The sequence below is a fragment of the Lygodium microphyllum genome, chromosome 25 (assembly GCF_053477565.2).
Source record: "Lygodium microphyllum isolate KBCC chromosome 25, Lygodium_microphyllum_v1.1.10, whole genome shotgun sequence".
NCBI classification, from domain to species: domain Eukaryota; kingdom Viridiplantae; phylum Streptophyta; class Polypodiopsida; order Schizaeales; family Lygodiaceae; genus Lygodium; species Lygodium microphyllum.
This window is the reverse complement of record NC_141159.1, coordinates 79,856,423-79,882,318: the sequence shown is the minus strand read 5'-3', so window position 1 is coordinate 79,882,318 and position 25,896 is coordinate 79,856,423. Positions and strand designations below refer to the sequence as shown.

General features: G+C 38.9%; 1 protein-coding gene across 1 annotated transcript; it reads right to left on the bottom strand.

Moving 5' to 3' along the window:
- Window positions 1–21,031: 21,031 nt before the first annotated feature.
- LOC148014420 (putative arabinosyltransferase ARAD1) lies at window positions 21,032–25,234 on the bottom strand. The gene is made up of 2 exons (XM_087666961.1): window positions 23,164–25,234; window positions 21,032–22,165 (listed from the first exon to the last, which is right to left on the bottom strand). The coding sequence occupies exons 1-2, from the start codon at window positions 24,151–24,153 to the stop codon at window positions 21,608–21,610; spliced, it is 1,548 nt and encodes a 515-aa protein (XP_087523087.1). The 5' UTR covers window positions 24,154–25,234; the 3' UTR covers window positions 21,032–21,607.
- Window positions 25,235–25,896: the final 662 nt, after the last annotated feature.

Below are 25,896 nucleotides of genomic sequence, written 5' to 3'. Positions count from 1 at the left end.
CTAGTGTTACCTTTTGTTACTTGATTGCATATTCATCATTGTACATGTGCTTCTTCAATTACTGATGTTCAATTAAGAAAGCATGCCAATGGATTGCCTTGGAGTCCATTAAATAGATGAGTTGGTCACAGTGTGAGTGATTGCTGGAGTCTCCAAAATATGCAAGAGTATCTTATATTGATGAGAACCATTTGTACGGAGAGCTTTAACTCCCATATTGGTGGTAGAAGGTGAGCTCGTTTAATATTAGAATTTTTTTCTTTTGGTTGGAACACTCAAAATTTATTAATTTTTCTTTTAGATATGAAAAAAATAAAAAATAATTATGTGATATTAATAAATCAAAATTTTTATGGAGATAGATGATGCATTGAAAATTTACAATCAATAGATTGAGGGATATTATATTTTGATTCTTTATACATATTTTAGATTAGCTAACATTGTATCCTTTGGGCTGTTTCACATTTTCTTTTCTTTTCATAAATCTATTAAAAAATTTAATGATTTTTAAAACTAAAAATTTAAGTCAATTCCTTATTATAAGGACTATTCACTTGGCCTCATTTTCATTTTCTAACTCTGCAACCACTTCTCAAGCACCCTTGTGCTTGCCTTTTATATCCCTCCTTCCATAATGGATCATACTTTTGGTAGGTTCATGTATTTCCTTCAAGGCCAAACTTCACTAGGAGATCACAACTTTTGTTCCAATATCAAATATTATGAGACCATATTGTGGCATGGTCCAAGCCTAAAGTACGCTATTGAGTACATGAATATATACTTTCAAGAGTTTACTATTGACTTTAAGGATTCCATTACAGAATGGGTGTCATGAAATCTCCTGACATACATCAATGGCACAAAGGCATTTCACAAATGATTAGGTCATTTGTGTGCAAATATCAACTCCATCTACTTCAAGCACCTCACTCCTCGGTAGGCCAAGGAATATGGTATTGATCAACATGGCATCTACTATCTCTCTTGAATGTCTACCTTCATTTTATAACTCAATGAAGGTGAAGATACTCCATGTAGTCATAGTGAGTACTAAAGAGCACATGGAATGGTTGCCAAAAGATGTCCCTTACCCAAAGCCTTTACTAGTGGACAATGTCAAAGAGGAAGCTAAGATTACAAAAGAGGCAAAAGCTCTAGAACTTATGGTGGATAGAGCTACAGTTGTTGTGGATAGCACCATGTAGTGTGACTCAAGTGAGAAAGAGGATGTATTGTTGACTATTGATGCTGACTGTAATATAGATAGCATAAGAAAAGCCTTTTTTGATTATAAAATACCATATTCGAGAGTTTGGGAATCTCCCAAGTTTCACTTTCAAATAAAAAGTAAAGATTTGACCAAGTGGCTAAATCTTTAACCCCATATTGACAGTGGGACTTGGGGGGATTGATTTATAGTATCTAGGAAAAATTTCACCTTCAAGTAAGGGGATAAGATTTGACCACGAGTCCAAATATTAATCACATTAGGAATTCCCAAACTTTATAAAAATTCCCAAATTCTTAAATATGTGGTTATAAACAATTGGTGTTTCTCTGGTGCACTCATGGCTCTTGCAAATACCATCAACCTAGTAGAGTATACCACTCTTGGCACCCAAGAGTTTGAAGCCATGCAAGCCAACTTCATATCAAGACAAGTATCCTTAGAAGATGTAAATTGCCTGCCTATTGGCTGTCCAAGCACGCTTTAGTAGTCCATTGAGAAACGAATCTAAGCATCCTTGCCCGGCACTCCCATGGAATGTTCTGGGGTTTCTCACCTAGGGTTTCCTGAGTCAAACTCGCAACAGAAAGTTCACGACCAAACCCATTAGTATCGACCTGAAATTTGGGTCCAATCAAGGTCTCCTGACAACATTCTAGCGTTGGGTTCTGGACATCCTACTTTACGCAAAGATACCCAAGCCGAAGCAAATCCATGCTGCACTTGGTTCAAAGAGAATGGGAAACGAGAGGGATGCATCGCTCAACCTCTTTAACAGTAGGGCATAGTCTCATTTTGGTCCCCTAAAATGGCATGAATCGGGTTCTAACCTATCAATACCTAAAGGTTGAACGACGGTAAAACCTTGTGAGAAGCCTCCCAATTCTCTGGGACCACCCTACTGTAGGACAAACTCATCGTGGGTTCCGCCCACATGCTTCCCTTGATAGCTTTAGTTTTCTAATTAGGTCCTATCACATTTATGTGTGACACTAAAAATCAACTTCCTTAATTAATCCTTTTAGGGAACGGGGTTCATTCGCGTAATTTATAGCACTGACACGAAAACAGAGCAAGCAATCCTTTTGTCAAACAAGTCTCTTAACTTATCTTCAAGTTAATTTTTGTCTCCTACCCATACAGGAGAAATTATATATCCCTTCTGCCATGCAGAAGTACGCGGTCCAAATCACATGGCACCATAATTTCCTTTCACTATCTAGAATAGGATCTTCCAACGCCATATATGTTGGGCTCACGACAGTGTTCAACTCCATTTTGGACTGGCAAGGGGTGTCCAGAGCTCCACCTGACCCCAAGCGACCTAGGAGTGAAACACGATTTCCGTGGTTGGCCTTTTCACCACTCGACCTTCGGCCCATGAAGAATCAAGCAGTGCCCTTCTCGAGTTATTCCATGGTGTGATCTTGAGATGATCCACCTATGCAAAAGAGTGTATTGGCTCTTTCTATCCACTATCTATGAGCCCTCAATTGCTCAATAATAGGATTCCTCTCTGGCAATTTCAGTTCAGCTTCATCTCCTGTTACATAGATCCCAAACCTCTTTTAGTCTCAAGAAGTTTTGCATTCTAAACTTCCATAGAGAAAATTTCTTATTGTGTAGTTTCTCCCCCCACAATCCATGTAATGTTATCTTAGTACATGTTGTATTTGCCATAATGCTATAACCACTAGTTCAATTCATTGCAATGTCTTTTCACTTAGGCAATAGCAATGCCTTCAAAAAGTTACCAAACCATGCCACAATTTGCTCGTTGTAGCTATAAATAACCACGAAGTAAGATTTCAGCAAGTGTCAATTGGTTAAGATATGTACAATCAAGTAAGTTGGATGTAGTTCAAGTTCGGTCCACTATGAGCATTCATTTATTGTTTAAAATGGTATTAACCAAGTGTATTTGTCAAAATCAATAATAATGTAGCCAAGCTCCAAAATATCAAATGTAGCTAAGATCTATAGCTCAAAGTATTCCAAAAACATCCCCATAAGTGTATATGACGACCAAAGGATCAATACATTCACTCAAAGTACTTGAATAGCATCAAACTAATTTATGCATAATCTCTCTAGATAAGTGCTAGCTTTAAACTATATTACAGTAGTAAAATGATAATTAAATTGAACACAATGTTAGCCTAAATAAGAACATCTTAAGACATCATCATAGCATCCCATCTTCAACACATGTTTATATAAGTATCAATAGGAGGTGCATAAATCTCATGCCAATATGAAGAAAAGTATTCTCATAGCTAATGACAAGCAAGTAGCCTATTATAACCAAGAGTGTATCAACTATAAGCTAAGTGACCAATGCCCAAAACATCTCAAAGGGCATCGTAAAGTAGCCATTCCTTATTTGAGCACCAATAACTAAATACAATTGCATTAGTGGAGCATAAATAAGCCAAGTACCTCTACTGTGTTGACCACTATGTATTATAGCAGTATGTCTATTATCTATACAATATATAGAATAGAAGAAGAAGCTCCAATGATGTCCAAAAACACACTCCCAATGCTAGAGAAGTATCCAATTCCTTTGCCAATCTCACCAATAAGTAATTGGTGTCAATGAGTATCGCATAGCCTGCTACCAATCACTGTGAGAAGCTCAGGAGAATAGGTGCAAATAGCATGGCTATTCCAAGCTACCTTGACATCATTACTATTGAGCAGTATTGAGTGTTTAAAGAGATCCTACATGCTAATGGACCCACACTTGAAGAATCAATAAGCTCTGATAGCTTTGGAGGGGAGAAACATCAAATGCATACCTTTGAGCAAGAAGTCATGGATGTCCTAAAATGAACTAATACAGGTATTCAACAACTCAGTGATGCCAAGTCAATCTTTACATATCTTTCTCTTTGCAACATTGAGCTCTAATACCATGATTAAAGAGATGGAAGAGGTAGAAAAAGGATGAGCTATCAAGTCAAAGCGTAGTGGACCCTCATCTTCTTTACTATTCCATTCATTCAGTGTAACACACACTACTACTAAGTCACACATATAATTGAAGAGGTAGGTCACTAACTAACCACATAAATGTTGAGATAACAAGCTCAATATGTACGGACATTGATGATAGACTACATGGCTAGATGGGTCCACACGTCTACACTTAGCATGTTAGTAGTCATTATGATACTCACATGGACACTGACTTATCACTTATTATATTTAGTTTATTACACCTACCTACAACTGGCAAAGATATAGCGCTAGTCGATTGGTATAGTCTATTATACATTGTTTGACTTAGTAGGCCACTTTTCTTTATGTTGTATCTTATCTATACTTTGTATACATACTTTGTATACATTGTATTGTGTGTGAAAGAAGAAGAAGAAATTAGCAAGGAAATGTTTTGGCCTCCATCTCTCTTCTTGTGTTCTTGAGTGAGCTTCCTCTTGTGTATACAGTGTGTGTTTGACACAGTAGCTCAAGCAAATCTCCCCACCTCGCAATTCTTGACATGGTATGAGATCTGCACTAGTGAGAGAGGCTAATTTTAAAGGTTGAAGTGAAGGAAAAGAAGCAATGTTTGATTAAGCAAGTAATGGATAAGAAGCTCTCCCATTCTTCCACTCTTTCTCTTCGATAGTGCATGTGGAGGCACCGAAAGCAGGGTAGAGTGAAAATCTCAGATTGTTGTGAGATTTGGTATGCGAGCAGAGCACTGTATATTCTACAGATAAATCCTTTAGGGCTTTGTAGTAGTTTTTTTTAGCATCTGATGCCGTTTCAGGCCGCGTTTTAGAGCCGCAAGGTTGCGGATAATAGTTTCAAGGTACACTGTGATTTCAGTTGTATTGACTGAAAGTGGGTGCACATGTTACAAATTTTGAATATGTAATTTTTGAGGTGTTTTCAAGGAAGCAAACATAAGGCTTATCTACAAATAGGTTGCATATTACATGTACTATTGAGCAATTAGTGAAAAAGGTTTCTTAGTGTATTGTTGTGCACTTGTTGTGAAAGGTTGCAAAAGACTAGCTTGCTGTGTTGTATCCCTTTTATGATAATGACAGAGAATATTGGAAATCCCATTATTGAGAAGCTCAACAAGAACAACTACCCTTTATCATGCCCTTTAAAGTGAAATCTCTAGAGGACAATGATGCACTCACATCTTGCACCTCAATACCTCTCCATAGCATTTCTAGCTCCTCGATCAAAGGCTCTAAGTAAACATCCATGTTTTTTACTTTGTGTTTTCCAGGAGTCAAACGGGACAACATTACATGTCCTTTTTTTATTGCCATGGACAGAGGGATATTATAGTTCACCAATACCACTGGCCATACACTATATAAGGTGCTTTTGATGCCAAATGGATTTATTCCATCTAATCCTAGACCAAATCTCAAATTTATGGGCTCTTCTTTGAAAGTAGGCCACAAATTGTCTAAGTATTGCCAAGCTGGTGTGTCTGAAGGAATTCTCCACTTTGCATCACTTGAATGGTGACTAGCATGCCATGACATGAGTATCGCAATAGATTCACACTTAAACATAAATTGAATAAGTGGAATAATAGGAAAATGTCTCAAAACCTTACGAGGCACATCCATTGATTTCATCTCCTAGTTGTATCTTGGTTCACCACAAATAGGACACTGTCGTGCAGATGCATGATCCCCACGAAACAAGATGCAATCATTGACACATGCATGGATTTTAACATAATCGAGACCTCCAAGAGATGTCAAGAAACGCCTTGCTTGCTCCCTTCTAGTTGATAATTTATTTCCATTTGGAAGCATTTGTGACAATAACCTGCATATATTGTGCAAACAGAGTTAACAAACCGCGAATATTGTCTAGAAGCATTTATGAATTAATATCAAATGATACATACTTCGATAATGCGTTCAAACTAGCATTACTCCATCCATAAATGGTTTGTAAGTTCAGTATCTCGAGAGATGCACGTAGAACGGAGTATGTGCAACCTTCGTACAATGGAGTTTTCGGCGCTGTGTGTAGCAGGTCATCTATCTCTCTAGTGGCGCCCTCCCCCCGAAACTCATGGGAAAATAAATTGTCCACCATGTTGTCCAAAATCTCTTCCTCCAAAACTTAATGGGGCATTTGAAGAGGGCTGCTATCGTCATCATCAGTCTCTACTCTTCTTGAGGTTTCGTTTAATAGTGAAGACGCAACATAGACCAATAATATTTGTGCAAATAAAGTAGTAAAAATTAATGGGTCTTTTTCTTGGTCCCACTCTCCGTACATGCTGAAGTGTGACATTATGATTCAACATGCTCGAAAAAAACATCATCGACAATGATCACACATATATTTGATTTTCTGTCGTATCCAAGCGTCTCGATTGTGAAGACGCAATGTCTCGTCCTCACTGGAGGATGTACTGTTTCTTGACTCAACATGTCCCATACTAGTAGAAGATGATGACATAATTATACCTGGATCATATGGACATATATGATTTCATTTTGCATATATGTCATATTCCCTAAATATTTTGATACTTACAACATGGAGACAAACATTTTGATATTGAAAGACTAGGAAAGTCATGTTGATCCAAAAACAACCATAAGCTAGCATTTTAATAAGTTTAATTGTAATCGCATCTATCAACACGTGTAATGTCTTTTATCTGTGCATATAGACACGCAATTACATGCACTTACAGACACGCCACGAGAATATATAAAAATTTTAAAAAAATTGTGGCTTTCTTTTCAAACCAGTGCTTTCTTGCGTTTTTTGCGCGTTTTTTGCAGTTCGAGCTCGACATCACTAATCATGTCTATCTATCACTTCATGAAGACAAGGAGGGAAGGAAATAAGAGTAAAAAGAGGAGGAAGGAAGAAACAGAGAGTAAAGAATAATAGCCAAATAGCAAGAAAGAGAAGAAGAATCAAGCAATCTACCAAGGGAAGGGAGGAGGAGGATAAGGAGCTTACAACCAAGCCGCCACCCATCGAACAAGCAAAGAAAGTGAGTTCTTCTTCTCTCTCTCAATCTTCTTTGCTTTCTCTTTGTCTGTTCTCTCTCTCTCTCTCTCTCTCTCTCTCTCTCTCTCTCTCTCTCTCTCTCTCTCTCTCTCTCTCTCTCTCTCTCTCTCTCTCTCTCTCTCTCTCTCTCTCTCTACATGCTTCAGACAATCTATGGAGGCTTTGCGCCATTTTTTATAAAAGTTTTTGAAAATATGGTCCGACTTTGTGCGTCTGTAGACACGTCTAGCTGACAGTCTAGACGCATTTTTAGACGCATATATAGACGTGCTATCGGCATAACTAATTAGAGTTAAGGTCTGAGTTTTTTTTTTTGTTTAGTATTATGCTTTCGCATCTGTTGGCGTATCTAGAATGCAGAATAGATGCGCTAACAGATGCAAAACAGAACTGCATCTTTCAAAGCTTCTTGATTTTGTAGTAATGGATTTTTACTTGTGTAGATATGGAATCCTAGATCTTCCACCACTGATCCTAATTTGGAATGCATGAGCAACATGTTAGCAAAGTTTTCTAGAGGTGTTAGTAGTTTTTTTGGAGGTTTTTCGAACAAGGAGCAATTCATGGGGGAGATGACCACTTATCTTGGTCGCTCTCCCACTATAGAGGAGGTTTTTAGTGTCATGTCTGGGACACCTATCACATCTTTGCCTAGCACTGCTGCACAAACACCAAACCTTGGCACACCAAACCTTGGTACACCTCTAACAGGTACTCCACACACTATGCATACACATAGATCAGCTGATGCACAGGGATCAGCTGAAGTACATGGATCAGCCGAAGCACGTGCATCTGCAGAAGCACGTGCATCAAGTGATGTAGAGGGTAGTGCCCGTCAAGGGAGGAGGGAGAGTCGTGCGGGAGGACGAGGAGGTCGAGGGCTTTGTGGGGGTTTCCTAGGAGGTGGCTCTCGATCGCCCTCACCGGGAAATGAGAGAGGTGAGCCTCCACAAATGTACTACTCTGTCACAGATGTTGGTGCTATCTTGCATAACCCTCAAGGGAGGGAAGTGATAGCCTACTTAAGGAGTGTCATGCATGCCACATACAAAGATTGTATGATTCCCTTCAAGCACCAAAAAAGTGGTTTGTGGCAAGAGGTGCTAAGGGCAGTACATAGAAGGTACCCTAATCATGATAATTCACGATTCTCAGATGATAAACAAGAGGTCTCACCTTATGATGCGCGCCAAGGAGTCAATGCAGAGACAAGAGCAGGGGCGCCCTGGATATGGCCAACCACCCAATTGCCACCGCAGCGAGTGGAAAGAAGCCAGGAAGAGAGCAGCAGAGAAAAGGACAAGTCGCGAGCATGCAAAGGCGCGACATATCCAGATGGCAACCATGGGATCGTCGCATTATGGATCGGGTGTCAAGGAGTCATGGGAGGTTGAGTTTGTGAGTATTATTTGATTTTTTTAATTAAATTTTGTAATTTGTTTCGATTCATTATGTAGTGTGTTCTAATACATTGTATGTTAAAATTGTTTTGTAGTATCATATCGTTGGTAGGATGCCTACTCCTAGAGAGGTAGGCTACCATCGAGATCATAACCGCGCGTCCACTTGGCAGCATTTCTACGACGAGGAGGGACTGATCACACGGAGGAGCAATACAATCGTGCCATGAGGATTTCACAACCAAAAGAGGTATGTTTTATTTTTTACATGAAAAGTATAGGTAACTCTAATTTATTGTTTGTAATGGTATTTATATACCTTAATCCTTTGTGTAGGCGAACCCTGATGCAGTCAAGGATAGAGAAGGGGAGACTAGTAGTAGTAGCAGCGGCAGCGGTGGCGGTGGCGGTAGCGACGATGATGCCTCTTCTGAGGGCATGTAGAGGAGCCCCGTGCATGCATGCCTCCCCTTGGCCTTATAGTTTTCACTTTTGATATGTATTACTTTCAGCTAGTTCTTGCGACCATGACCATGCTTGAGGTCACAAGCACTAGAACTCGGCAGGTAAAAACGTTTCATGTTTATATATGAAATTTCGTGTTCTACATTGTTTTGTTTTCAGTACAAAAATCTTCGAAATATGTACAAATGTTTCAACACAGTACGCTCATCATGTGTTATTATCAATATATGGACTTTGGCTCTCCACATTCTTTTACTTTCAGTATAATAATGTTTCTCTGTTTTCCCTAAGCATACATTTTGATGGGGGGACAAAAAACCAAAGTGGGTGTGGCTTGCAAAGCCACATACTCTCTTGCATCTAAATTGCAGGAAAAATGCGCATCTATAATCGTCAAAAAATTGCAAAGTACATGTCTTTTTCGACGCACAGTTACACACCTCTATAGATGCAAAATTTGAATATATCTACTTTTGTATAAATATGATTATATATTTACGGAGTGTGTCAATAGGCGCATCTATATTTGTGTTTGTTTTCGCATTTATATACGCATGTAGTTTTCACTATAAGCGCACTTGTAGATGCGAAATTTTAGACCCGCTAGTAGACGCGGTAATAAACGCACCCGAATCTTTTTAACACAATTCAAATATTGCGTCTACAAGCGCATCTATGGAGCCTTTTTGTTGTAGTGCTACTACTATGATATGTGGCTCTTCAATTTCAACTATGGCAATGCTTCTATAATAGTGATTGGAAGTCGATGGCATAAACATGGCCAGATGGAAGCCCATGAGAAGCATGCAAAAGCATGCAAGAAGAAGAAGAGGTGTAGCAGAAATAGCAATGCAAGGTCTCCATGTCTCCAAGAGGAAAAAGGAGAAGATTTTTCTCCCTCTTGCCTCATCTGGTCGCCGTTCTTTGTGTAGCATCAATCATGCCCCATCTCCACTCTACCTAGATCTTTTTTTTTTCTTTCCCCCTTCTTGCCTGCTCACTTGCCAGCACAAAAGGAAAGGAGAAGAAGAAAGTGAGAGAAGATGGTGCACGCTTCTCATTCCAATTCCTCTCTATCATCCCATAACAATACGTGAATCAATGATAAGAACAAGAAGAAGAGGAAGAACATAAAGTAGAGGAAGAGGAAGGGGGTGTGGAGGTAGCAGAGCTGATCCTCATATCCACTTTGGTTTTGGGACTGCATAGCAGACAATGGAGAATGCAAGAGAGACCTCTGTCAAAGATAACAGATGGAAGGCAGATACTTCTAATGGATGAACAATGCAAAGATGAAGAAGGCCAAATCTCTTGATCCAATATCTTCATCCATCCCCAAAAGATATATTCATCGAAGGCAAGTGTGCCCTCCTGGATGGATTTTGTAGTGGATCAAATGACCATCCAACATCCCCTCTTTCTCTCTCAACCATGTTCTCCGAAACCCTCTCTACATTATGTGACATTTGGGAAGTTACAGATGTAGACGTCGATGAAATTGTGGAAAATTTGATAGAGGCGACGTATGGCTATTGCAAATGCAGATGAGCAGAAAAAATAGTGCATGAGGAGGAGAAGAAAGTAAAGTTTTTTGTGTGATGACGAAGAAGAAAAAAAAAACGGTTTCCAATCAAAATTTTGGTCTATCTAGGCAGGAGTGAAGGACAATAGAAAAAGAAGAAGATGTTGAGGAACAGGGAGTAAGGCTCTTCATCGACTACTCTCCTTGTCCATGGGCCTTCTGACAAGAACCAAAATCGTCCCACAGACAGAAAGAGAGAGAGAAGGCAAGTATTCATGGCCACCCTTGCTGAGCAAGACAAGACCGAGGAGAAGAAGAAAGGTCAGTCTGCCTTCATGGATGACATTCTAATGGGCAGGGTATAGTCCACCATGTGGGAGGTAGTGGCTACACCCATCGAGTGCATGAAATTGCTCATGCAAAACCAAGACGAGATTGTCAAGTCGGGTTGCTTGAGCGAGGCATACAAGGCATCGACAATTGATTTTCCCACAGTATCAAAGAAGAAGGGACATTGTCGTTATGGAGGGGCAACTTAGTCAATGTGGTGCGCTACTTCTCCACTCAGGCACTTCAATCACAAGAAGAAGCACCACACAGACACAGAGACATACGAACAGAAAGAGAGAGAAAGGGGGCACAAGGCATAAGCAAAGGTAGGGCTTGTTGAAAAAGAGGATGAACAGGGCAACCAAAACGACCTCCTCTTCCTCATTGTCCAAAAGAATCATCTCTTCTTCCATTGCCCAACTTTCTCGAATGCCTCTTACTTTAACCCAATATTTGGATTTTGCACCCCTTCGACCTCTAGTTGCAAAATGACTCACAGGTTTGGACTTGAGGTTATCATAATTTAGAAAAAAACTCAAGTAAAAAAGTTAAATAAAACCTTCACGTGACACTCATTTTCGCACCTACTACAATCCTCTTTTTACTATACAAGTGAATTGAAAACCCTAGTCCTCTTTTTATTTTAACCTTTAACTTTAAAAACAAAAATTCACATAAGAGATCATTCCCATGCTCTACTTTTACTTGTCTCACATAGTCAAAGCTTTGTGTGGCTAACCTTAGCCTTGCCTCCTCCTTAACAAACCCTCCCATGGGCCTCAAGTATTTACCATCACCATTTTGCCAACACAGCTTCACCCCTCTTTCCCCTCTTGATCTTTATGTCCACATAGCCAATACTTAATGCCCTTTTAAAGAACACATAATGACACATATTTAAAGTGATACATAACACTATCAAAGAAACAAAAAGCTAAAAATATCAAACCTAAGCACATCTTCTAAAATTCTAAAACACACCCGTGTGATACCTATCACTAGCAATCACAATGCAAACCCTTCTCCAAGGGGATAACTAGCTTAAAAAATTTTATCATCATAGCTTAAAATGCTAACAAAATGTCAAGTGTGTTTGGAGCTACATGATGGAATCATCTTTCTTTTCCTATTGGACCGAGGAGTTGTGCTTATGATCCCTTATTGAAGACTGAACCCTATCCTTGAACAAGTATACAAGTTTTTCAGTGTGGGAGTGATGGAGGTAGGAGTTCCCTTACTCTGGTGGTCATGGCTTTGGAGTCTCTATACCCTATCATGGCTAGGCCTTGTGATTGAAGCTGTTTTACTAACAATTTTGGAAGTGTTTGTGTTTGATAGTGGTTCTTCTTTGACAAGGTTCGCGAGGACACTTCACATTTCATGTGGGAGGAAAATGATAACACCAAAAGAAGCATAAAAACAAGGCACAAAAGAATCCAAGCATGCATCATATTTTTATGTTTTGCTAAGAGAATAATACTACATTGTTGCAAAATCACTAAAATAATATCCCACATAAGGGGGAGGGGGGGCCACATCTACTAAAGTCAATGGTATGCTTTCAAGTGTTACGTGCATGCATTTGTAAAGAGTAGGAAAACTCAAAATTAAAGGCCAAAGGTCTTGTAATATCAAATGTATCAAAGTTTCAAAGAAATAATAAAAATGCGAAGGGGTGTGCTTTTTGGGGAAGAGGTGGGGCGGAGTGCACGAGTGGTTATGTGCCTCTTTCCCTTCCCTCTCTCTTCTCCAATCCCATATTCCCTTTTGGTGGTGCAAAAATTTGTTCTCTCTCCTCTCTCCTCTGTCTTTTGTGCAAAAATTCCTCTTTTCCCTTTTGTTCTTGCATAATGGTTGAAGCTACGGATGAAGATAATGAACATGATAAATTGGTTCATTATTAAAAGAGAGATTTATGGTTTCTTTTCAGTTTTGAGATTAATGGCAGAGCCATACACATAGATTTTGTGTGCTTTGTCCCTAGTTTTGTGGTTGATTATGTTCGTGGGAGGGTTACTGTCAGGTGGACGCACAGCATCACGACATCGTGCTAGGTCCTTCATTATTCTGGCACTACCTCATTCTATCTAACCAATTGACAAGGTAAGCTATTGCCAAAGCCAGTCAATGGATTGCAACTATATTTGTATCATGCTGATAGCTTCCATTGCCCATTTCCCACCAAATGGGATTCCTTTACTTCTCCTTCGCCATTGAATTCTAGCAATCCTTTCCCATTGGTGACTTGCATGCAAATTAAATGGCTATAAAAAATTACCACCCTTGCTAATGTGGCATTCATTTATGATACCCACTCATTCATTCATATGCCCAATGGTGTCATGGTATCTCAAAAACTCATTCTAATCATGTCTAGTCATGGCCTATTTTATTGATGTAGTATACATGCATTGGCACTGTCCTTTTGCATTCTCATAATGTCTTCTCAGAAAGAATCTCTTCTTCAATACCCTTATTTCTTGTATGCACATGTGTTGTCCCTCCTCTCGCATTCTCTGTCTCTTGTCTTCCTTCCATCTCCCTGCCATGGCATCCTTCCAACTTGCCACTAAGGAAGTTACCCCTCTCAACTCTAAGGCCCTTGTAGATGCCAACTCACTGCAACTCACCAACTTTGCCAACCTCCTATGAAGTGCTACCCCAGTCTACCCTAACATCCAAACCATCTTGGAGAAGCTCCTCTCAAGCTCCACCATTTATATCTAGGGCCACAAGTATAAGCTCTCTGCAAAGAGCGTCCAAGAGAAGCTATGCTTACCCACCCATGGTGAAGTCAGCTCGCCAATCCTTACCGGATAAGAAACCTTGTCGATGACCATAGTTGAAAACTTGATATCTTTAGGTTCTTTCTTGAGACCCTTTACCTGCAGGCATAGGTGTTCAGCGTTGTTGTGCTGCTACGCAAACACGGTGTGAAAAACCATGGAGTGCATCATCATTTAGCTTTCTTATTAATCTAGAGATTCAATGGCATATTAATCATTAATGTTAGTGTCCATAGTATAGATGGTTCAAAAATATAAGAATTTCGTACCATTTTAGTCTATTTTTTATATTTTGACCATTATTTCTTGTATATATCCTCAAAAGGTGTAGTAAACTTCTAGAATATGGTGGCATGCAAAAAGCAAGTGGCTTTTCAGCCAGTTTTGAAAAACCTCATAAGCAAAGAAGGACTCCCAAATTCATGCGAGCGTGATCACAATTTTTAGGCAGAAAACAACACTTCAGATGGAACGCTAGTGTTTGGTGTATGTTGGTTATAACAGGGAGCTCTAAGAGATCTAATGCTTGGAGATTGCTTTCGAGAGTAGTGGACATTGTCTAGATAATCCAAGAACCATTTGTCTTGGAGTTTGTCCAACCATCAAAAATTTAGCTTATGACTACTATAGTAACCAAGAATACATAGGGCTAAAGTGTTTGTAGTCTCATAAGGCTTTTGTTTCCCTTCTCAAGTTCTATCAATACATAGTGCTCTAGGAGAAGTACTTGGGCTTCTCCCACCAAGAAATCATATACATGTAGAGTATGAATTATTGAGCTTTGTATTTATCTTATGTAAAGGCTTTGGTAGACTTGGGAGAAGGTTTTATGGTTGATTCATGATGTATAGACATGTCATGAGGAGAACTTGATTTCCAGCATTCTTGGGATTCATTTGATCTCTTACCTATTCTTTTTCTTCTCTTCTATCTCCTATTTCCTACTTCTTCTCTCTCTAATTATCAGTGGATACGACCTTTCACCCCCTCCGACATTGGTGAACCCGATGTGAAAGCTCGCCGAAAGGAAAGGCAGGATGGGAGAACCTTCAAGCACAATTTTAAGTGGTGTTTTCCAGCAGTTAGTGCAAAATACAAACATGCTTTTGTAGGGACAACAACAACAATAGGTGGAGCAAGCTTCTGCTCAAACAAAAACTGTTGTGATGAATGCTTTGTAGGTAGTAGAGCATGAGATGAAGTTGTTTAATGGCAAGAATGTATCTACACATTTGCATACCTATGCTCAAAAAATGGAGTTCTTTGGGGTGGCTTGACTTGCATGGAGTGGGTTCTAAAACCCAATAAAGATATTGTGTACAGAGTTTTTAAGAGAATTTGAAATTTGGTTTGAGTAGTTAGATCTTGCAAAGCAACATGCTCTATAAAAAAATCCAATTGTTTCTACAAGCACCAAATCTGGAGCTTCAAAAGAAACTTGATGATTTGTTAGAGGATCTAACTACTATAGAGATAGGGACAAGCAAAATTGTTGATGTATCCAGTAGCCCACTTGCTTATGTGGCTAACTCTATGGTTGCACTTGATGTTTCCACTATTAGGGAAGATGTATTAGATGAATTAGTTAAAGGCATGTGGAATCTTTAGTTGAGGGTTGCAAAATTGGACGAGGATAAGAGGAAAGGGGACGGGCAATAGCTCCTAAACCAAGGAAAAGATGTATGTGGTGTGATAGTTTGCAGCATGAAAGGAAGGATTGTGTTGCTTTATCAAGAGACCTTGGCATGACAACTCATCTTTTGGAAAGATGGAAAGATCCATGCACAAGAAACAGGATTGCCTATTGCTTTGAATTTTGGAAGGGAGGTATGCAAAAGTTGTTGGAAGACTTAGCTGTTCAAAATAATTATGCGGTTGTACATACTGCTACTTTTAGTCTATAGTTGGATAGAATGCCTAGCCAAATGATGACTGGTATGAAGGTTGCAATATGGACACATGCTTTGCATGCACCTAAAAAGAGAAAAGCTACTGATAGTAAAATGTCTCATGCAGGGCAAACATGGTTGGCTGTGGATTCACTGGTAGATGCATATTCAATGTATGCATATTTAGCAAAAGTATAAAACATAGATATACTTGTGGAAGAGAAATGGGAGAGTGATAAGAAGAAGTGTGGATCAGCCTAAAGCTGCAAAACAACCACCTCCCGAGCATGTTATGGAAGAGGTTGGGCAGGAGCAAAAATACTATAGCAAATAAGAGGACAAAAAGGAGAGCAAGCAACTAGAATATAAGCTACATTTTGATATTGAGACAACCATAGATCTCAAGAAGGTTCTTGAAGAACGGATTTTAAAGAGTCGGATGGACTTCACATTGGGAGAGATGCTTGGCATCACCAAGGCATCACCAAACAAGCAGGAATTTTATGACGAAATCATTGACATAATTAAGAGGAAGAGTCAATTTCTTGGTGATAGTGCATTGCTACAATTTGAAGAGGAAACTTGTTTGTTGGAAATTTGGGATGAATATGAGCATGATGTAAGTGCTAGTTTATCAATGGAGGATGTTGCTATAATTAGTGGGGACAACATGTGGAAAAGAGAATAAAGTTGTTGAAATTGCATTGTCTTGTAGCAATATGCATGGTGGAGTGAGGCAGATACAACAATATTGGGAAGAGAATCCATGATTTATTCCTCAGAGTCATTACATAAGAAATTAGTGGGCAAGGACTATCACTGAAATAGTAGTGAAAATAGGGGAGCGTGAAACTCCTTGTATTGCTTTGCTTGACTAGGGTTCGAGATTAACGTCATTGAGCGTGGATTGTATGAGAATCATGCATGGCCTATGGACATTGATTATGGTTGGTGTATGAGGGCTGCAAATAATTCTTCGATGGAGCTCTATGCTATGTGTCTCAATGTAAAAGTAATGATTGGTGATGTACAAGAAGAGAAGCACTTCTTTGTGCAATATAGTTTCTCATATGCAGTGATTTTGGGATAGCCCTATATTATAGGAGTGTGTATGGAAACAAAGGTGCTTAATGATGGTTCTACTTATGTAAGAGTCAAAAGCAAGGATAGGAGGAAATCAATCCAATTTCTTACCAGTTGTGTTAATCATCCTAGGAATTAAGATACACTTCTAGAGTCTCCTTTGCCTCCAAATGCAAGGGATTTCAAAGAATCAAATTTTCATTAAGCACTGTTGTAATGCAGGGCTACTATAGTGTTGTTTTTGGAGGATATACTCACCTCCTCATGGAACAAAGCATGCATTTATTGCTAGTTATTCTCAATTTACAACAAACAGTTCATGTTGGTTTAAGCCTATGGAAGATATGTGCAAGGCTGAACGCATATCTATGAAATGGGTTGCTAAGAAACTGACAGCATTGGGGTTGTTAGCTAAAAATGAAGACATTTCAAGCCTCTTTTATGGTCTGAATATTATTGACACTATGGCTAAAATTTCAACAACGATACATGCACAAAATGAGGCTGAAAATAGAGCATTGTCAGTATGTTCTTTGTATATGTATGATGTTATAGCATTGCTTGCTCAGCAGGAAGGATTACAATGGCCTAAAGTAGTTGTGGAGACAAAATGTAAGGTGGTTGACAAAAAGGTGAAACCATTTTCTTTGCCACTTCCACTAGATAGAGAGGGTCTATATGAGGAAGTGTCAAGGCAGCCAAGTTTACAAGATCCTGAAGATATAGGTCATCAGTTACAGCTGAAACATTACAGGGAACTGAAAGTTAGTGCGGAAGGGTTTCTTTTGCATGTTGAAGGCTCAAGTGGGGGGGGGGGGGCACTCATAAATATATGTATATATAACATGAGTTCAAAATAAGGGGTTTTTAAAACACCATTTTTATACATGTTTTACATATAGCAAGGTGTCATATAAAGGGGTTACTTACAGATTGAATAGAAAAGGGTTGTGTTTTATTCAAGAAAATTTCACAAAATAGGATATTTATAAATAGGCCACGAACGCACGTTATACTACAGAGGATATATATATAGTGAACCCCCCGAGGTTGAAAGAGACAATTTTATGTAGATATGTTGGCTAGGCATGGGAAAGCATTTGCATTTTAGCCAACTAAATTAGGCTATGTGCATTCAAATATTTTCTCTCCTGTAGTAATATTTACTGTGCCACATGTACCATGGAACTTGAGACATATTCCACTGCCTAAAGCTTACTTGTCAAAGCTAATGGATTTGCTAAATGAAAAGGTATACATGAAGATCTTGGAGCCCTCTTCAGCCTCATACTCAAATCGTTGGTTTACTATGACCAAAAAGAATAAATATGGGTGCCGGTTTTGTGGTTGATGAATTCGCAGAGGCTTTTGTAGGCAAAACAATCTATTCTTTGGGTGATAACCACTTAGACCTTATTCTCACCATTCCCAATAAAAGTGAGAAATTAAAAATAGAGTTAAAAGATAGATTTATCCTAGTGCTAGGGTCATTTGGATATAAGGAACCATCTACCCAAAGATTAACATTTTTCTTCAATAGTTGTTTCATCTAAGCCCTACTATGGTCATTGTAATAATGTAGTCTTCATGCACATGAACATGCAAATTGTTCTCTTATGGTTGCTTATGTCCCTAATCAATTCCATAAGGAAATGTAAGGTAGGAAAGAAAATAGCATAGAATAATTTCTTCAATGTAATATTGATCTAGAAGGAACCACTTATGTCCGTAAGCAATTCCATAAGGAAATGTAAGGTAGGAGAGGAAATGGCATAGATTGATTTCTTGAGTGTACTATTGATTTAGAAGGATTAGAGGGCACAACAGAACATAATGCTTAGATAAGTATGTAATATGGTTAGGTACCACTAGAGATTAAAAAGACCACTTTTGAAAAGGGAGAGAAAGGCACTTTTTGGAGTCAAAATTAGTTGGCCCTATTGAAGTGAGAAGTGGAGGCCATATTCATGTTTCATGGTGTGTAGACATTTCCTACAACAAATAGCCAAAATTATGGTAGTTTATCACCTTGGATATTCTTTCAAAGATTGGTAGTTCTAGGTAGAGGTAATAAAGAATACCATGAAGCACAACTCATAATTGTGTTAGAGACCTTAAGAACACACAAGCTCTATGCCAAAAAGAGCAAGTGCTTGTTCTTCAAAAGGTAGATAAAATACCTTGGATTTATAGTATCTAAGAAGGGGATGAGCAAGTGCATGTTCTTCAAAAGGTAGATAAAATACCTTAGATTTATAGTATCTAAGAAGGGGATTGTAGTGGATCCAACGGATGTACAACAATGACTTCCTCCAAATCCAATCAAGTACAAAGCTTACTCTCACAGAGTTTTTATCAAGGACAAACATCTTTTTCATATTTGGTATGACCACAACAAGGAAAAGAACACCACGAACAAGAAATCTTCACGCAGCTTCATAGAAACAATTCTCCCGTTGCTTTAACTTGAATCAAATTGATTATGTTCTTCATATTCTTTATAAAATTTATCAAGAAACCAAATAGATAAAAGAGAATACACTACTTTGAATGGAAATCATCACATAGTATTCTTCTTCAAAATTTCCATATCTTTCTCTCACAATCTGTGACTCATAGATACATTGTTTTGCATAGATTTGGCTATCTCTTACTCGCACACACACACTCTCTCATACACGCTCTCTCTCAATTGTACAATGAAATAATTAGGAATAATAATTCATAATCCCTCTGAATGTTGATAAAAGAGGTGTATGTTCATATATGTTTTACTGTTGTGATCTAGGTTTCAAAGGTACAAGAAGTGGATATTTCCTGAGTTATAGCTCTCATGTATTGATTGCTACTCCTTTGAAGAATCTTCATTGCAAGGCTATAAGAGACAAAGATATCTCTCATGTATATCAAAGAAAAAGCTCTCTTATCAGAAGATAAAAAATAAAGATGAGAAAACTGAAAATTTCCAAAAGAGAAGGCTGTTTGATTGAATTCTTTGTAAACTAATATGATTAAAATCGCATGTATTTGACACACTCTCATGACACTTATGAGAAAGTTCATATCAAGACTGATTTAGATCTTCTTCTATGTTTCTTCAATCTATTGCATGCTTTATGAGCATGCTACCATCTTCTTGTAAAGAATAGCTTTTTTGCTTGGGAGTGGGTTTCTCCATCCCTTAGGTGTGCCATATTGAGGATGCTCTCTAATTATGAACAAAGGATATTCCATGCCTTAATAAAATTGTGCTGCACAAGAAAAAAAAACTAAGAACTATAAGAGAACATGCAAAACTTATAAGCTCAAGTTGAAAAATAAAGATAATATTGTCTCTATCCAAAGAGATCATTCATCCTCTTCAATAATGTTGCTCCCCTTGAGATCCCAAACATATTTTTCTTCATTTCTCCTATTTGAGCTTTCTCTAATTGCACCTTCAATGATTGCAACTCTATCTTTGCCTTACTTGACCTCTTTGCTTGTTGTTTAATATATATTTACCTCCCAAACATAATGATTCTATTAAAGTATTTGTCTTGCATATTTAAAAATCGTCATTTCATATTGAGAGTGCAAACAATTACAACCACTATTTCCACCTTTAGTAGATATAGTTGTATCATAAAGTGTATAGAACTTAGATAGTTCACCTATACAAATTTGCTAAATATAGTTCTCAATCCACCCACACATCAATATGCTTCTTGCCCTTATCACTTAACCCTTTTACCTTCAACTTAATTAATGAGAACCTTGTGATTCTTTGTCTCCATCAAACATGGTCTTTCCACCACTCTGCAAATATGACTTCTTTATTTATGGTGCTTCATCCATGTTCTTAGAAGAAAGATGATGGCCCATAGCATTAGTCACTTCTTAAATATATTATGTACACAAACAAAAATAAAAGAGAATCTCAAGGTAAATGTGAAAATCCTTGAGGAAATAGTCACCTTGAAATATCAATTCAGGAAACTTGGCACTTCTTCAAGTGTTGTTTTAAATGCGCTTACAAAATTGTGCTAGTAGTTTAGTCTATACTAATTTTCTAGTAAGATTCATTGATTAAAGATTTCGTGATCACACTTTAAATTACAAAGATATTCATTTTATTATATTTCATGCCTTTAAGACCAAATGTGTTTGTAAATTAGGCACATTCATTTTATTACATTTCATGCCTTTAAGATCAAATGTGCTTTATATATATAGTGTAGAGATGTTCATTTTATTATATTTCATGCCTTTAAGTATACAAGACCAAATGTGTTTGTAAAATAGGCATTTTTGGCCCTTTAAGTATATAAGACTAAATGTGTTTGTAAAATAGGCATTTTGGACCCTTTGAACTCAAAAGCTATTAACAACAGAGACAAAAGTAGCACCCACATAATAAATGATTGCATCACCTTTGTGCCTTGATGCATGATTTTAAGAAAATGAGAATTGGAAAAGGATCAATGCTAAAGCATTCATGTCCTTGGGAGAGAGAGGGTCCATGGGCTTCTACATAACTGCTTGCATCACCTTTATGCCTTAATGCATGAGTTCAGAAAATGAGAATTGGAATCAATGCTAAAGCACTCATGTCCGAGATGGTGTCCATGGGGCTTCTACATAAATGCTTGCATCACCTTTGTGCCTTGATGCATGAGTTCAAAAAATGAGAATTGGAAAAGGATCAATGCTAAAGGATTCATGTCCCTGGGAGAGATGGTGTCCATGCCCTTGAGACAGCCAATGTTTAGAGTGGATCCTATGTTGAAAGAATCTAAGCATCCCTTGCAATTCAAGGGCAACCTGAAGCATTTCACACGAGCCACAAATGCTGAAATGAATACAAAGAATAATAACAGGGCAGTTCTGCAGATTCAACTCTTGAGCTGTTTGGACTTTGTATGCCTTTGAACCTTTTGTGAGGCCATCAGACCAGACCTTGAGTACCTCCCAGCCTTGTGCATGGAAAGTGTGATATGCGGTACTCGATGAGCGACACTTTTCCATATCATCTGCACTGCATCATTCTCCTGTGAAGGGAACTGGTACTCAAAATGATGTTGAACCTCCTTCAGCTTCTTCCACATGCCTGTCCACTCTTCCTTACCAATACTCCTCAAGAACCTCATCAGAAAGCCTTTCTTGATTGCATCTGTTGGGTGCACAAACAAGCAAAACTGTGTGTAATCCAGCTCATCCTCATAGGGCAGCTCTATGTCATAGCTTATGATGACAGGTACACAATGGCTGGCTATGGCATCAAAGAGCCGGTTCGATGAGGGTGTATCCCCTGCTAGATTGAGACAAAACTTGGAGGACCTCATCCCTGCAGTTGCACTCCTTATCCCTTTTCTTTGTGGGTTTCCTTCAATGAACTGCACTCCTTCCTTGTCCTTGATGAGGTTGTACAGTTTCTGTCTGATAACCCCTCCCTGCCAATAACATTACACAACTGCAATGAGATGGCCTGTTGAATCGGATATCAAAGCAACAATGACACAAAGAAAAACACAAATCAATCCATTTCAAAACAAGGATGTCAGCAACTTTACTCTAATCAAAGGAGGCTCGAGAACACCTAACCTTCAAGTTATTAGACTGATGGAAAGAGACTCAACAGCATCTAAATTTAATTTGATCAATGCAGTAATGGACTTTCAAAAACCTTGAACTTATGAATGATAGTTGGAAACGCAGACGTAAAGAAGAATGCCTTTGGAGAAACAAATGTGAACAGAACTGCAGGCACTTTATGACCCAAAGCATCATCAGAAGATATTGAATCATCCTAGTGTGAAAAGGGGTAACTCTATGCAGCGTATTGATATATCACAGTTATTATTAATGTCAACAATCAAGAAAACACTACTGATAACAATCAGGTCAGGAAACTCAAATTCATAGCAATTATGTCAAAAGACCCCAGTTAACTCAAACTGCCATAAGAAAACAGGATCTTGCTCTTTTTCTATTGAGCAGGCCACTACAGCTTTTGACATTTTCCCATGTGGGACTCAGGGGCTCTTATCCTTTGTTTTTCCTGTAGTGTTCAACATCATGAGCTTCTGCTCAGGACACATCGCATGCCTAGCTGGGTATGCTTGGGGGTGGGGAGCTGCTGGCCCCCACCCCTAACTGCACCTAGCTAGATATATGGTGCCTCCTGAGAAGAAGCTTGACATGATGTTGTCATAATTCATAATGTGGCACTTACAGTGGAAATTCATCTAAAACTTCTTGTGATACAACTTGTAAGCAATGCTAATAATTACAACCAATAGGATCTACATAAATGAGAAGTTGAAAGCAGTCAGAAGTGACAGGCTTATATGTAGATTGCCTGATCTGGCACTATATGCAAATTTCAGCAGGTTTCCTGATGGCCAATCCATCTAAATAAATTGTGCTGGAAGAACATCGCAAAGCTTACCTCCTTCCTGACTATGGCCCCTTGGAAGAAAAGCAAGGTGGTTCTGCTGTCATAGGTGGATTCATCGTCCTCATAAGAAGGTAGCAGATGCTTGTAAGGGGCAACCACATCCTTGTCCACATTGGCAATCTGTGATCCATATCGGCCGAAATCCGCTACTATATACATGGCTGTACCCAATACATTCCTTGCCACATGCAAACTGTTCGGATGGTGCATCAAGACTATATGATTCTTACCCCCTGACTCCATCCATGCTGGTTGTTTAACCAAGTACCGGAGCAATTTCCGCTGCAATTCTGCATCCTTGGAGCTTGATTCTGACCTGCTGTATTTGTTGTAGCTCAAGGAAGAAAAAAATGGCACAAAGAAAACATGTGCCTCTTTGGGATTCTTCACTCTCCTCACCATAGAAGTGTTACCAGAGAACAGCAAATCTAATGTGAGCCAATATTCAGGGCTGTGTTGTAAATACAACCCACCTGGGTACCTTAAGATTTGAGAAGCATTCTTGGGCCAAATGCTGTCTCCAGCCCTTGTTTCAATCATCCCAAAATGGAACTCAGCTGGAAGGTCATACATGTAAACCTTCAAATGAGCCTTGTTTTCATCACAGAGCTGGTTACTAAACTGCTCATCAATTGCACTGATGAATGGTCTTCCATTTTCACCTCTTTCTGACTGTCCTTTCTCTTCTGATTCCTCCTCTTCAGCTTCTTCTAGGTTTTGATTGAATTTAATACCGCTTGTGATTCCAATGTCTACTTCAGCCCTTTGGACTTCCGTTATATGCCTTGTAAAGAAGTGGTCCTGGATGCCCCCAACATCCATGGAAGAGGGGTTAATGTTCCAGAATATGAGATTCTCAGTGCTGGAGAACGATAGAAACAACCCAAAAATGCCCATGACTGTCAGCATAGATGCGAAGGCTGCAACAAATCCCTTCCATGTCATGGCAAGGTGCCTCCTTAATCCGCTTGAGACCTTCATGATTCGCCCTTAATTCAGGAAAACAAATGGAGAGGATGCTTTCCTGCACTGAGGGCTCGATTGATTAGACCCCAAAGTCGAGGTAATTGATACATCATTTGAGGATGGAGTATAATATGTGCTCCATCGAAAAGACGTATGTGGATGGATTAAACCCACTCTTCTCTAAACAAAAGTCACAAAAGGGGCTGGCTGGCTCGCTCTCTCTCTCTCTCTCTCTCTTTTTTTTCGTAATCTCTCTCTCTCTCAAAAATCCTTGCCACAAAATCAAGCAATTAAGAGCAAATGTGATGCCGTAAAACGAGGGAAGATGAAAAGGCTTGTTGGTTTGTTGGTTTTTCTGTTTTGGATTAAGGCTCTTGAAAGCTTAATCCAAGGAGGATTGATAAATTGAAGAAATGCAGCCATATTATAACTGCAATGATGCGAAATTGGATTATGGGCCAGAGACAGAGGCACTCAATTAGGCTTCATCAAGATGTATTTTGTTAGAGAGAGAGAAAGAGAGAGAGAGGGAGGGAGAGAGAGAGAGAGAGCTTTGAATTTTGATTTGGCAAAGGGACTTTCCTGAATTGTAACTGCGAGCACGATGGGATTACACAGAAAAAGAGGCGGTTCGATTAAGATAATGGAAGTCAAAGTGGGTTTTAAAAAATATCTGAGACACAGAGAGAGAGAGAGAGAGACGTGGAGGCAGTCATGTCGTAACGTGCTTCTTCCATTGACACGCCTCCCGTCGATCAAAATTCCTGCCATATCGTAGCATTTTCTGCTTGATTCTGACTAAGTTAGGGCAACAGCTCCACATAAGAATCACGATCTCTTTCTTCTTCCAAAAACAAACAATAATAAGAATGGCGTAACGCAGGAGACATTGACAAGAATTACATAGCAAGTCAATTGCTCGTTGAGAAAAACCCAGGTAGCCCACAAATTTGTAAGGGTGACCCAACCAACCAATCATTAAGGGTAACCCAATTAACCGATCTTAAGGGCGACCCAATTGACCCATCGAGATATTCGAAGTGTCCGGAGACATAATCTCAGATATTGCCCAGAAATTTCCTACACAGATACATGCCCCTCCTCCTCATTTATGTTAGGATGTGTATGAAGTATGTTGACTTTTTTGGGCTTTTGAGATATGTGGAGTATGAGTTTGGCCACGCTTTATTTCTCGCGAGAGAGGGTGTGGCTTAACTGGATTACTCGCTGGATGATCCAAGAGTTCGTTCATTGGTAGTTACTCGAGTCACAGGGCTTGCGACCACCCTCATAAAACTACAAATGTTGGCGTGCTTCAACATGCTTGAGAGATTTGTGCCCAATGGTAAAATCTATGTGCATGTGACAAACTAGGATGGTAGTCTCGTGCCCCTCATAAAACCACGCATGTATATTTGGTGGGGGTGGGGGTGGGGGTGGGGGGGGTGTGGTTTAACATTGCTCTCTTTGATCTACCTTTCTCGAAAAACCTTCATAACATGCATATTGGTGGATGTGTGTGTGTGTGTGTGTGTGTGTGTGTGTGAGAGAGAGAGAGAGAAAGAACATTGCTCTCTTTGATCTTGCTCTATGGTATACTAGTAAAGCCTTCATAACATATGTGTGACACCTTGCATAACTCAAGGAGGAAATGAATTAGGAAAGTTTGCATGAAGTCAACAACAAATGTTAACCATGCTTTGTATTTCTCTATCTGTCAATGTAGTAATTTGCACCCTCACAAAAATGACATTGAAA